General features: G+C 37.2%; 3 protein-coding genes across 5 annotated transcripts in view; 2 read left to right on the top strand and 1 right to left on the bottom strand.

The window, feature by feature from the left end:
• The window catches only part of LOC135939561 (E3 ubiquitin-protein ligase RNF220-like), a 36529-nt gene extending 35634 nt beyond the window's left edge, over positions 1-895 (top strand). For all 3 annotated transcript variants that reach the window (XM_065484022.1, XM_065484020.1, XM_065484021.1), the window contains exons 10-11: positions 332-406; positions 476-895. In XM_065484022.1, the coding sequence (XP_065340094.1) occupies positions 332-406; positions 476-547 (147 nt within the window). In that variant the 3' untranslated portion in view covers positions 548-895. The remainder of the gene's footprint in view (positions 1-331; positions 407-475) is intronic.
• A 417-nt stretch (positions 896-1312) lies between these two features.
• On the bottom strand, positions 1313-2362 carry LOC135940663 (protein lethal(2)essential for life-like). Its single transcript, XM_065485638.1, has 2 exons — positions 2110-2362; positions 1313-1758 (listed from the first exon to the last, which is right to left on the bottom strand). Exons 1-2 carry the CDS (start codon positions 2344-2346, stop codon positions 1366-1368), a joined length of 630 nt encoding a protein of 209 aa, XP_065341710.1. The 5' UTR covers positions 2347-2362; the 3' UTR covers positions 1313-1365.
• A 3979-nt stretch (positions 2363-6341) lies between these two features.
• LOC135941493 (trypsin-1-like) lies at positions 6342-14093 on the top strand. Its single transcript, XM_065487075.1, has 7 exons — positions 6342-6589; positions 8932-9025; positions 11583-11745; positions 12693-12898; positions 13156-13358; positions 13417-13474; positions 13687-14093. Exons 1-7 carry the CDS (start codon positions 6494-6496, stop codon positions 13806-13808), a joined length of 942 nt encoding a protein of 313 aa, XP_065343147.1. The 5' UTR covers positions 6342-6493; the 3' UTR covers positions 13809-14093.

Raw genomic sequence — 14093 nt, 5'->3', positions numbered from 1 at the left:
TGATGCAAAAATAAAATTTGACTCTTTGTCAATGGTTGCTGGGAAAAGGCGCTGCCACAGAAAATAAATCAAACATTCTCCTTTAAAAGTCTGCAAAAATCAGGAGTCGTAATTCCATGTGTTTAATATATGCTTATCACTGTATATTATCCCAAGAGGATTTTTCACCTTTGGCTCTTGCTAAAATCATCAAATAATAAAACTTTTCAAATAGTGATTCAAGTCTTCGTGGCTAAGATGTGAATAAATCAATAATTTCGCTATTAACTTCACAAAACTTGAAACCCCAACATGATCCTTGTAATATTAACAATTCAATTTGATATTTCAGGACCGCTATCGCAAGCCTGTGATCTCTATCAACTGCTGGCATGTTCACTGCGAGGACTGTTGGCTACAAACCTTGGTGAGTATCTGTTTAATTTCATCCACTTCCAACGAGGGCAGTTGTTATTAACTCTATTATTGCGTGCAGGGAGCCAAGAAGCTGTGTCCGCAGTGCAACATAATTACTTCTTCATCCGATCTGCGCCGCATTTACTTGTGATTGTGACGCTCGAATATTGATTCCGTTTCTGTTTTGACCGATCGCGTGTCACTACGTGCAGCTGTGCATCAAAAAGTGGACAAAAGAGAGAAGAAAGATTCGCCCTTCAAGTTCCGTGTTACCTTTTAACGTAGATGAATATATTTAGTTGAATAGACTACGTCCATTGTAATTTTCATGTCCACCGCGAACAACTCTCGCAGTGTTGTTGATTGATGTTAAATTTAGCAAAAAGAGAAGAGACCATGCAAAATTGTTGGTGACAAGTATAGAAGAGGATATTACGCATTTCTTAACTGTCTGCATAAATATCATGTAAATCAATAAACACTACTGACCGCCATTAAATCGATGTGGCCTTTTCTTACGAAATACGACAACTAAAGCGGAGTGCCTGAAACTCTACATGTGCACACATTTGTTTTGTTTTCTAATTGGAGACCTTGAGCGCCTTCAATTGACATGAAGCTTAAAAATTATTAATTTGAATGATATTGTGCTCATTCAATTCACATTTTTAAGATTTTGTTAAAAAAATATATATTCATTTTTGCGCTCAAACTATTTTATCATGTCTCACGTTTCTTACCCCAAAATTGTGTGTCCAAAAACCAGTTCTAAATTATAGAATGTGCTGAGTTGATATTTTCTTTTCTGGAAATAAGAGAACAGAACGATTAATTTAAATAACCTAAAGATAACTTTTATTTTGAAAAAGGAACTTTATCTGACTAGATATGTGCACTAAAACTTTGAAGGCATGCATCAGTGAGAGTTGCGTGTGAAAGTATTTTCATAGTAAATTTTGGTTCAAATCACTAAATTTGAGGATTTTCACACCCTCCTTCCTCTTGTGCGTCTTCGTGATCTTCGCCCTCTTCCGCAGGTTCCTCTTTCTCAGCATCCCCCTCCGGCTTCTCAACCTTATCCTGCGTAGCCGAAATGATGGGAATGACCCTCTCCTCCTCAGCAATGGATGGCACGGTTTCCTTTAACGGCACATTCACCGCCAGAAATCCATCCTCAGTCAGTCTGCACTCGACCTTCTCCAGATCGACGTGCTCGGGGATGACGTAGCGGCGCACGAAGTGACGCCTCAATGTGCCTTTTGCGCCCTGCACCTCCTCTTGCTTGCCCTCCACGATCAGCTGGTTGCCCGACGTCTTCACCACTATCTCCTCTTCTTTGAACGCCTTCATGTCCACATTCACCTGAGAATGATATAGGTTTTTTTTATTTAATTACTATTTCATTAAAATGTTATGGGAAAATCAAACTGTTGAAAAATTAATGATTTTCTCTCAAAATCAACACTATGGTATTTTAAAATTATATTTTAATTGACAACAGTACAGGAACATGCAGTTTAAATTTTATCTTAAAATAGTTTTCCATTTTCTTACCCAATTTGGAGAAGGTTAGAGCTATTTCGTACCATCCCCTGCGTGTTTATTACTTTTATTTAATGGATTTGGTCGTTTTCCTTTAATTTAATTCTATATTTCAACCGTTTGGCAATTTTTGGTTGATATCAAATTTAACTTAAATAAAATTTTAGTTACGTGAAAGCCGCTTGCGTCGACGGTGGGGAGATTGGACTCGTCGCAAATGGTCTTGTCCGAAAAGCGGCGTTTCTGGAAGTTGGCGCAGCGCAGCGTGGTGACACCGTGCGTCGGCATCAGCGCCCGCAGCACCTCGTCGTTCTTCAGCAGGTTCAGGTCAAAGTCCGCGTCAAACAAACTGCTTGAGGGCTTCATCATGTCCTCCAGCAGCGACGGCAGGTCAGTCACAGTAGTCATTTTCGTGTTAAGACTTCTGTCACAAAACACCTTTGTGTAAACTAATATATCCATGAAAATTATGAAGTTTTTTTTCTAATCGTTTGCCAAAAATATTGATGTTTTGGGAATGTGAAATTTAGACGATCGTCAATTTTTTTCTGAGCTTCCAATCGTTGCGTGACCAAATGAGCCGGAATCATGCTTTTTCAATCCATTTGAACCGTTTTAAACCAACCGTCTAAATTGGCTAATATAACCAAGGAAAATTGCATATTTTTTCGCTTCTCACGCTAAGAAATTTTACTCATGATTTAATTTCTTCGCATATTTTGTGCAATAATTTTTTATCAGTTTTACAGTCCTCGCAGTTTTTTTACGAATAAAATTAGGTTTTGTTACATTTTTTAGATTACTTTCATGTTTCACTTTAGAAGTTTTTCTAACATTTTCAAATCATTCACACACATCTTTGCAAAGTGGAAACAATTCACGTCTTGTTCGTTTTGGCGGTAATGCAAGAAGTATTTTAAAACAAAATTAATGCTCAGATAGATTAAAAAAAGGTTATATTCACTCTCAGAGAAGAGTGAATAAAAAAATGTTATTTATTCAAAAGTGAAGACTATTCAATCAAAATCTTGCCTGAGATGCCATGTTTCGTAATCCAAATTAAATTTAATTTTTTAATCTCTAACAAACTAAAATACTCCTTGGCAAACCCAAGGAATGTTCGCCAACTCTCTTCTGATTTGCATACTTACGAAAACACAGTCAGATGTTTGCTTAACTGTAAAGGATGTTATTTCTCGCCCGGCGTACAGCAGACAAGCAGACTGGTTTTCTTATTCGTGCACGGTGCACTGGCTGGATTACCCGAATTGTGGCTTCAGGCTCTCGGAGGCCGCTCGCTTTATGTGTCATTTTTCTGCAGTCACGTGACAACGCAATTATTTTGTGCGGCTTCTTTCCTCCCGAGACACAGCTTTTACTCAACCATTTGTTACAGCTTTGAGGTCCGTCAAAGTGAAATTTAATTTTGTGCAACCTTTCGATTTATTGCAACTATGATTATCACATCAAGCTCAGACAGTCTCAGATTTTAAAGGTTACAGACAATTCTGTGATTACATTTTTATTTATGGCGAAATCCAGCTAAGTGCAAACCGTTGATTTAATCAACTCGCGCTCATCCTGCTTCTTCTTATTGTTCTCACCAATTTATTTTTCCTCCTCGCCTTGAAATGCCAGATTAAGAAGTCCCGCGCGAGATGACCTTTATGCGCACACCAGCGTCTAATTGATACACTAAATGAATTGAAATCACTCGTCTGAACGGAAGCATGTGCCAGGAGATAAATTTTCCGTTGAATAAAGAGGAATGATACCGACCCTAAAAGATCCTTGTTGATAAATCAATATCCTTAAATGGAAAGCACCTGTCCTGTAGAAATATATTTTACCTTGTCAAAAGGCATCGAGGAAAGAAATCTAAATCTGTCATGAAAAAAGGGTCACGTCGCGTGCTGTAAATTTTTTTATAAAATTGACAAAATTATTGAAGCTGTTTTTTTTTTAATTTTTTCTCACTGAACCAATTCGAAAAACCGCTTACTCGAGAGAAAAAAGTGTTAGTATCAATCCACTTTAATCAGATTACTCGAGGGTATAATTTTCGCTCTAGCAAATTAGCGAATGCTCATTTATCACGTCAGCAAGAGGAGATAAATATAAAAACGAAAGAGACGAAAGAGCGTGCGAAATTTAATTAGCACGCAGACGCACTAAAACGTCATTATCAGCCAGACAGCTCGCTTAGAAAAATAAAGGCGTAGAAAAGGAGAAGAGAAATTCAAATCCACTTGGTTGCAATTGAGAACTGGAACAAAGCGGACGCCGCGCGCTCGCGCGCGCGCGCGGAGAAACAATTATCCGCGTGTTTTGCTCGTCGCTTTCCGTTTCTAAACTCTCTACGCGGCTCCAAAGAGCAGTTTACGAATTAAACAACTTTCGCGCATCCTGAAGCTCGCGGTGAATAATAAAATTAGCGCCGCCGCCGGCTGGTTACAAAAATGCGGCTTTGTGGGCAGCTTCTTTGAAAATGAAAATCGCCGCCCATCCCGCGCGATGGAGAGTTAACCGACCGCAGCTTGAGTCACAAACACAGCACACACACACACCGGCGAAAAAACCAATGGTGCATCCAGTGCGTGTCACGTGCCCTGACGCAAGAGAGCCCTCATTTGTCCTGGTTTTAGAAATTCTTGTTAGCTCCGCTACATTTCCCATTACGAATTATCAATGCGCAATTAAAATATGAGGGGTTTTTAGCGCTTGAACTCAATTTAGATGGCTTTTACTTAATTTTAAACAAAGAAACTCATCACCGGATTCTTCGTTTGAACTATAAAAAATGTTCTCATTTAATTCTACAAGCCTGGAGTGAGGCAATATCTGTTATTGAAATTTTACGATTTAACAATTAAAACAGCAATTTGCGGATGTTTTAAAAATTCTAGATTCGAATGTAAAATACAGATTAGGTTAAATTTAGATTAATTTTGGTCAATAGACAGTTAAGAAAAGGCAGTTTTTTATGAGACAAATCGATTGACGAACCATATTTATAGGTTCTGAGAATAATTCAAATTTTCACTTGAGGTTTGTCCCATGGGCTCTATAATCTAATAAATTTATAAAACTTAACATTAGAGCATAATTGTTCCGTTAGCAGTTTTAAATTTCAACTTTTTAATGACCAAAATTTTCGTACAACTTTTGTTCTTTCTGCAAAACTTTTAAGTTAGTCAAAAATGTTATTGTATGCTAATGAAGACAGATTCACGCTAGTTTTCTTATTTTTCAAATTGAAATTAGAACCTGCTAATTTCATCTTGAAATTTTTTTATTTTGTTACTTCGGAGCAACAAGGGAGCTAGATTTCCATTTTTTAAATCAGAAAATAGATAGGAAAAATATTTAACCTCCAACAAGCATTATCCTTGATATTTCCCAGCCAAAAAAAATCAAGGAAACTTTCTGGAAAGTTGAAGCATATATCCAATTAATTAATATTGTCAAATGATCAATAATTGAAAGAAAACTTGCTTCAGATATTTGATGTAAATATTTTATTTATAATATATATACCAGTAGGATTTTCCACCTTTGGAGCCCCTCATAACTTATTAAACCGTTGAATTAAAATTTCCCCTTCAAATTTTACGTTGGAAAGTGCATGAGTTAAATAAATTCCAAGTCTAGAACAAAACATTTAAAAAAAACTACCCTCAAATATTATAAAACCCCCTGAAAGTTTCAATCTTGGAAAAAAATGATTTAGGCGCTTAATTTCAATGATTATTTAAGAAAAGTGTTTGAAGGGCTGATTTACAGTAGGCGTTTTTTTGTGGTAGACAGGAAGGCTCTATTATTGTCTCAATTAAAGTCCCTCGATTCGTGCTAATTTGGTGTCTTTCAATGAACAGTAGGTATAAAAATTTCGGATCGGATTTTTCCAACTCTGACTCTCTTTGACTCTGACTTGATTAAGATTTTATCGATTAGTCATTTGAATAATATTATTGGAAAATCTGAGCTAAAAAAATACGTAGAATATGTCATACCTTTTTGCTTGTAATTTATTAAAAAATGTTCTAACCTTTGGCAATCAATTTTAAATCACAGAATGTTGATCTGTTAACATGATTTAAAGTAGTCTTATCCGTTTCAGTTATTTTAATTTTTGAAAACAATTTAATCAAGGTAAAACTAACGGCTATTCACTATCCAAATCAGTAATAAAAGATTGCCAAAAGAAGCTAATTTTCAAGGAAAACATCTGGCCAGAAAAAATATTTTGTCCACAAGTTGCCATTTTTTCAAGCATTCGCTCATCTTAGAAATTGGTTACATCACTCAAACGGTGAGGTGCAGAAAACTTGAGGCGAGGAAGGGCGACCGCGAAGAGAGCAGAGCAGAGGCACCCAACTCGCAACTTGGTGAGCGCTCGCTTGCTTTGCGTTTCAGTTTTCCTCGTTCGCTGGGTCGGCGTGGTCGTGGTCGCTGGTCGCTCTCGCGCGTGCCGCACATCCAGCTCCCCGTTAAAGGAGCGTGTAACGGAGCGAGCAAAGAGTCAGTCAGCCCTGCGTCCGTCAACCAAGCGGACATGGCCCCGCGGACAGTGCTCCTGCTCGTCGTTGTCCTCGCTGCCGGCGCCTCTGCAGCCGACCAAAGCAACGCTCTCGACGCTCCTCAGCCTAAGGTGAGATTTTTCGGCCCAGAACTATGAGATTCGTCTTCAAACTTCATTTAAGATGGAAATTATAATGTAGCTATTCAAGTAATTATTTTTTATCAGCAATAATCTTAATTTGGAAACCGATTATTTCATACTAGCTGTAAGTCTTCCATACAATTTTAATTTTTGTCTAGAGCAGACTTAAAAATTTAAATAAATATAGTTTTATCAAAGGGCTTGGATTGGAACAGTTTTAATATCTTATATATGAGCTGGAAAAATTTAATTTAAGGGTTGCTATTGTAAAAATAACATTCATATTTTTTGGCATATATTATTTATCAGAGAAAAATAAATTCAATGATTAGTTACCAATATAACAACTACAAGATAATTTTTAGAACAAGTTTTTCAATCCTAACTGCGATGCAAAATTGCCAGCGTGTAACCTTAAATTAAAACAAGGGAGTTAAAAAAGCCAGCCGCTGCGTTGATTTCAAAAGCTGAATATCATCACAAATTAAAAATCCTGTTTCGTTCTTGACTACCGGGTGTTCGCAAAGCTGCCAATCAAATGTTCCTGCTCGACAGCTATACGGTCAATTATTTTCTCACACATTACGTGTTTGAGCCATTACGAAATGACGCAGATGCGTCCAGGCACTAAAAAGCCCGGTGGCAAAAGAAACATAATTTAATACAATTTATCAAATAAAATCGCACCTCATCGTGAGGAATTTCTGAATTTTATTGCGGCCTATGTCGTAATGTCATTTTTTCTCTCTCTCTCTCGCAGAGTTCGCTTTTCCGTTCAGGACTGCGTGGCGGAATGCATATTTCATTGGCCTAAGAGAGCCACTTAGGCGACTTGAACGCTCGGAATTACCGTTTCCAACAGGCGCGCGCGCGACTCCGTGCATACATAATTATCGACTAATTGAGCGTCTCTGAGCGATAATTTCCTCATTCCACGGATGCAGAGCAGCTACCGTCGATGTTGATCGCTTTATTGCTTTTGTCGCCCATGTTCATCAAGTAGCGCGCTTGATTTTTATTTTTTGTCTTGAAGATCAATTTTGAATTTTATGAGGATTGAATAATACAAAAGCTATAATTTCTTTCCTTCTCCAGCGTGCAGGATAAATAATTTCGTACCAATAAAAACAGCGGAATTCAACACTTCAGAGCTGCATTTTCTTTCCTCTTTAAGGGCAGATTTTAGTACAATGTACAATTTAAGACTTAAGATAATAATTTCCGAGTTTCTTTTCATAAAAATTGAATTTCTTGAAGGCATTTTTGGTAAAAAAAACCTCCCCTGTCAATTCAATTATTCAGTTTTACCTGAATTTACTGTTCTATAGCTATAAATAAACTGACAAACTAAATGAAAAATTGCCATTGAAAATGTTCACAATTCTAAAGGCTTATTAGAAAGATGTTTTGAAATCGCACGGATCATTTGTTTTTGTCAATGAGGCGTGAAAAACAGATCAATTACTTCGGCAAATCGATCATGGTTTTGATAAAAAAGAGAAGCGAAACAACACATAAATTTTAAAAGTTAAATTGATCTACTTAGACTTTAGATTAAAACTAATCGCGGTTTTAAAGGAATGACTAATGTCCTAGAATTTTTGTTATTCCTTTAATTTGATTTTAACCTCATTTCAATTTTCCTGCGAAGTTTTCAAACGGAAGCTGGTTTGCCGCGGGTCGATGCAATCGTTGACTCGAGCAGATTTCGCAGAAAAAGAGTTAAAATCTAATGAGTTATGCACTTGGCTCGTCATCTTCGGCGTCATTTATATTTTCCTCTACTTCTTTCTCTCTTCTCGAAGCACGGCGGCGTCTGCACCAACTTTCTCAGAACACTCACCGCGTGCGTAATTACTTGTTTTGACCGGGAAAGATCAATCCCATCCGCGTAAAAAACAATGAGAATAATTGCGTGGAACGAAAGCCAATGAGCTGCAGAAAGAAATCATCCGCCCCGAGAGTTAACAATCTCGCCGCGGTTGTGGCTGCAGCGGATGGACCATAAAAATTAAGTATATATAGAAGTTAACGAAAGTGTGGCAACGAAGATTATAATGATGTATCGAGAAACGATTAACTTTCCAAATTGGAAACTCTGCGAAAATTCAGATTTTAATCACTTTTACCAGGAATTTTAAATTGAAATTAGACTTAATCACTCTGGTGGTTGAAATTAAATCTTTGAATTTTATTTATCATGTCCCGTTGAAGAAATTACAAATGGAAAATCCAAATTTTTTTATCTTAATTGGGCCATAAAGACTTAAAAATTAATTTTAAAATAATCAAAAAGCATTATTTTAATTCCTTTTCCTCGATTGTCGCAGGGCATTCTTCTGACAGGGACGAAAACCTTCTTTAGCTACTTCAGGCCGTCGTCCCCGACGCAGGAAACCGTCGCCACGAAAACATGTAACTGCGGTGAGTATATAAATATGTTGTGCTCCTGTGCATTGGATATCTGCATGCGCTCTTGAAAATGCAAATCGAATCTCAGATTGCAGTTAGAGGAAGGCAAAGAGAGCAAAAAACAAACGACCACACGTGCCTCCTCTGCAGCAATTCCCCGTCATTATGGCAGAAGATGAAACAATTTATGTGGCCGTTGACTCTGCCATTCCTCTATCATCGTTGTTCGCAGCCATTCACTCTTCGCGTTTTATACTTATGGGGCAATATATAATTGGATCAATTGCCGTATTATAAATGCTGGAGCTGGAGTATTTACACATTTCTATTTCTAATCACGACGCTGAGTCTGCATATTTTACGTTAGGAAAAATATGTATGTAAATACATAGTAACAACAGCGGTGCACAACACACACCACCTTAAAGGACTTGTAAATGCAAATGCATTTTTTTATTTAATTGAAAAAGTGGTTGTTTGCCGTTTAAAGATTTACATTGCACGTTCTGTCAGCATGTTAACAGGACAACAATTGAATATTATTTGAATTGTTGGTGGATTCATTAAGCAGTTGTTAGTTTTTCCACTTTTTGCAATCTACAATAAATCAAAAGAGGACCTTGCTGCAGTTATAATTAAAATTTGGCTCATTTTCTCCAAAATTTACAGCGCTTGACCATATTATTCTTGGCAGTTTTTTATTCCTCTTGTTAAGATCTATCCAACGGTGTGTGCCAATTTGTAGGTAAACTCTTTGTTTTGAAAATAAAATGAGATTTCAAGTAGGGACATACAGTCGTAACCATTTGAAAAGTACGCTAACTTTGTTGACAATTTTTTCAAAAATTAACTGGCAATTTTAGGCCTTAACTGAATCCTTAAAGAGATTAGTTATGCATCCGGAGTTTTGAAGAATCGATCCTCTTAAAAGCATTGCTATTTCTAACATTATTAATAACAAGTCATTTATAAATTAATGACTGTTTTCATGTTATTATTTTTTACAATAGGAGGAATTGCATGTTTTATTTATAACATATATGTCAAGACTCATTTTGTCAATTTGTGTGTTGTCATTCAAAGTGCGTCAACCCAATTTTAACAAGCTAAGATAATAATCTAAAAAGAGCGAGCCCGCCCTTCATCAACACGCCTGGGACATTGTTTATCGCGAAATTATTTTGTCCAATTACATGCCACCTGCTGCGTTCATCGTGTTTTATATCAACTACTAAACGCCAACACGAAAGCATATAGTGCTTACAGAACGAAGATAACATTTCATTGAATGAAAAATTAGTTCAAATTTTTTGCCGCTATTTTTGATATTTTTTTGTTTTACTCGATTAAACTTCTAACGAGGAACAAGGGCTGGATATTAGTTAAAAAGTAATGTATCTTTGCCACTTACAAACAAGGTCAAATCGCCACGAATAAATGGCTGAATGTCAGTGCGATCTTGTTTAATAAGTAAAATTAATAGATCAGGAGACCACAATTTTTTATTTATAAAACTCTTTGCACGAGTAGTAATATATTTCAAACAGGTTATGTGTGGCAGGTCTATTTATTAATAGCCACCTTTTTGAGAGCATGTCGTCCTCAAATGCCATAATTTTTCTGCATGAAAAGGAACAGAATTCGTTAAAGCGTCGCGAATGTCTTACGACGTATAGCCTACAGTTTTTTTCTGCAGTGCTATTTTTTTCTGCGTTAAGTTTCACTACATCTTTCCTCGATCAGGAATGTATCAAAAAATCAAGTTTAGGTTAATGCAAAAAATATAGCTCCTCTGCGGTTTGGTTCCAGGCAGCGAAGTATTGGAGTAAGACGCAGCTGACCTGGTTAAATTCTACATATGTGAGATCGCCTGAATGTATTATACATTTCAACGCGATCGCATTTTCGAATCGCACACTGCTTAGAGAAAGAAACAACATTTCCATTGTGTTCTCAGCCTCCACTTTCGTGACTCAATCGGATGACAGTTAAACCATCAGCCTATTTTAAAGGTATTCTGTCACTGTTGAGCTTAACAAAAATTAATCAAAGTTCCAAATAAAGCAGTGCTTAACAATTTAAAATTCCTAGAAGGGAACTTGTTTTGATCATAAATTCAAATGCCCTAAAAATATTTTCTCTTTGAAAAATAAGCTCAAAAGGTCATAATAGTCACCAGTAAGTAAAAATTCCTGAATTAATTTAAATTTGAATTTCTATCGTTCAAATTTCCGCTACTTTCTTGATAATTCTATTGCAATCTTTCTTTTTCACCGTTTCCCACAAGTTAGAAGTTGTCCTTGCTTGAGTTATATTTTCGCACTCTGAAATATTAACATTCAGACCTTTCCGCCCTAATTAGCTAGATTAAAGTCATGTGAAGCTCATCAGCTATTCAAATAGTACATAAATGAAACCCACGCGTCTCGCAAAATAAAAACCCATTGTGTTGGTTTTACGCGGAAGAATTTGTGCCACCTTTTGTTGACCTGCATGTGTGCGGCTCGCTCTGAATTATGTATACACCTGACGGGCTGCCAAATTTTTAAAATGTCCTCTCGGGTTGCAGTGTGCGGCGAAAAGAACGAGGACAGCAGAATCGTGGGCGGACAAGAGACTGCGGTCAACGAGTACCCGTGGATGGCGCGGCTCTCCTACTTCGGCCGCTTCTACTGCGGAGGCACCCTCATCAACGACAGATACGTCGTCACGGCTGCCCACTGCGTTAGAGGGTAATTTAGAGATTCAATTTATTGAGTTACAAATTGGGTTAAGGTGAAAACCTCACAACCCCATGATATTTTGATAAAAAATAAATATATTTTTTCAGCCATAAGACACTACTTAAAATGCTACTTTTCGATGTTATCTGACGAGGATTTAGAAAAATTAATTTTCCGAACATTTTTAAATTGCGTATTTTTTTGTCAGTAGTTCTAAAATTTAAAAATCATAAAAATTCAAAGAATAAAATTAACACTAAAAGATAAAATTTATTTTTTAAAAACAATTGAATAACAATTTAAATTTTTACGAAGGCTTAAAAAAGTAAACGTATATTGAGTCCCTTTTCTATGTTTTTATTCCCCGTGCACAAAATTGGAGCTTCGTGGAGTCAGACTCATTTATTTTTATTCTTTTCGCAATTTGAACCTCCCTGTTTCCTCTGCAATAATTATCCTTGAGCAGGATGAGTGCGCAAATTGGTCGCTTAGCTGAATCAATCAACGATCCCGCCGCCGTAATGAGAGACCTGTGTGTGCAGACAAGGCTATAGCGTGTGACGCAGAACTATAAACACACACTCCGCTTTTTATTTTTATTTGTGATCTGTCAGGTGCGACCCAGCCAGCATGTGCCACTATTTTTTGCTGCTCAAACCGAAGGAGAAGCAGATTTAAACTACACTACTTCGTATTTTACATTCTGCTATATTAGCTTTTTAAACGTTTAACTGACAGTGAGAGACTGAACAAAATTAGCAATACGTGTGAAGTGTCCAGAGAAATTATTTTAATGATATAATGTTAGTCATATTTTTTATTTCTTTGTTAAATAATTATGTGGATATTAATTGAGGTATATTTTCTTTGACAATGTAAAACCTTATAGAGATTTTTTATTAAGTGGTTTCAATATATAATAACATACACGTCTCTGTAAACGTTCTCAATTGCAGATTCATGTGGTTCATGATCCGAGTGTCATTCGGCGAGCACGACAGATGCGACAAAGAGGGCAAACCAGAGTCTCGCTTCGTGTTGCGGGCGATCGTGCAGGATTTCACGTTCCTCAACTTCGACCACGACATCGCGCTGCTGCGGCTTAACGACAGAGTGCCCATTTCGGCCAATATCAAGCCCATTTGCCTTCCCACAGTCACTGGTAATCAATGCTGAATTGCAAAAATATTTCAATCATTAATGTATTACCAACCAATTTATTTTTATTTATGTTGGATCTTTTTTTAAAGGCCGAGAGTTTGTTAGTCGCATGAAAATAAATCGAATCAATTGATTAGACCGGTCGGCCTGGAATTTGGCAAGCGTCTCGGTCTCACTCATTTAAGCTTTCCTCTCCCGGCGTCTTGAGCTGCATTATTGATTTATTTATAACTTACTAAATCGTGTTGCGCTTTGCAGAAGAGAAATACGTGGGAAAGATCGGTACCGCGTCCGGCTGGGGCACAACCCAAGAGGATGGGAAGCCGAGCTGCGTGCTGCGCGAGGTGGACGTGCCGGTCATGAGCAATGAGGACTGCAGGAAGACCAACTACACCGAGCAGATGATCACGGACAACATGATGTGCGCCGGCTACCCTGACGGCCAGAAGGATTCTTGCCAGGTACACCGTGCCTTTCTCGCCTCTCGATAAAACGATAAAAAATGCCGTCTTTTCGCAGGGTGACAGTGGAGGACCCTTCATCACTGAGAGGGCAGACAAGCGGTTTGAACTAATTGGTAATTTTTTATTTTTTCCTAAATTGTTATATTACTCAGTAGAAAAATATTTCTTGAACGATTCCTCCTTAAAAAATAAAAAATTCAAGTTTGCCTTTTTTTAGCAGTGTTTTCTGCATAAAATCTTTTCGATAAATGCTACTCAGCTTGTTAATTTATATTTTTGTGCCTTTTTTCTCCATGTTATTAATTTTATTTTTAATATATTTAAGGTGTGGTCTCGTGGGGCAACGGATGTGCTCGTCCAGGCTTCCCTGGAGTGTACACCCGCGTGACCCGCTACCTCGACTGGATCGAGAAGAACTCGCAGGACGGCTGTTACTGCACCAACTAATATACTCCTGATGCGCCGATGACAATCACACGGGTATTCCAATGAAGCATACTCTGGTCGGAGTGAAAATTGAGAGAGTCGAGAGTGCAACAATTCGTGTGACTGGTGTATGAAATGAGATGTTAATTTAATATTTATGTGATTGAGTGAAAATATTCTTGTCTTAAATTTAAATATGCTCTCATTTCTTTTTGAAGTGAGAAAAAATTCAAGCGCTGGATACGAGTTTTTAGTTTTGTAAGCTGTATTTATACAAATAAATAAATATATACATATTTCACCAAA

Source organism: Cloeon dipterum, chromosome 3, assembly GCF_949628265.1.
Source record: "Cloeon dipterum chromosome 3, ieCloDipt1.1, whole genome shotgun sequence".
Taxonomy (NCBI): domain Eukaryota; kingdom Metazoa; phylum Arthropoda; class Insecta; order Ephemeroptera; family Baetidae; genus Cloeon; species Cloeon dipterum.
This window is presented reverse-complemented; position numbering and strand designations above follow the sequence as displayed.

Bases quoted from the DNA above. Each gene is read 5' to 3' on its own strand.
- LOC135941493 (XM_065487075.1), top strand. From the start codon at position 6,494: ATGGCCCCGCGGACAGTGCTCCTGCTCGTCGTTGTCCTCGCTGCCGGC. The intron at 6,590-8,931 runs GTGAGATTTTTC...CGATTGTCGCAG, and splicing joins TCGACGCTCCTCAGCCTAAG to GGCATTCTTCTGACAGGGAC. The intron at 13,359-13,416 runs GTACACCGTGCC...GTCTTTTCGCAG, and splicing joins GCCAGAAGGATTCTTGCCAG to GGTGACAGTGGAGGACCCTT.
- LOC135940663 (XM_065485638.1), bottom strand. From the start codon at position 2,346: ATGACTACTGTGACTGACCTGCCGTCGCTGCTGGAGGACATGATGAAG. The intron at 1,759-2,109 runs GTAACTAAAATT...TATCATTCTCAG, and splicing joins TCGACGCAAGCGGCTTTCAC to GTGAATGTGGACATGAAGGC.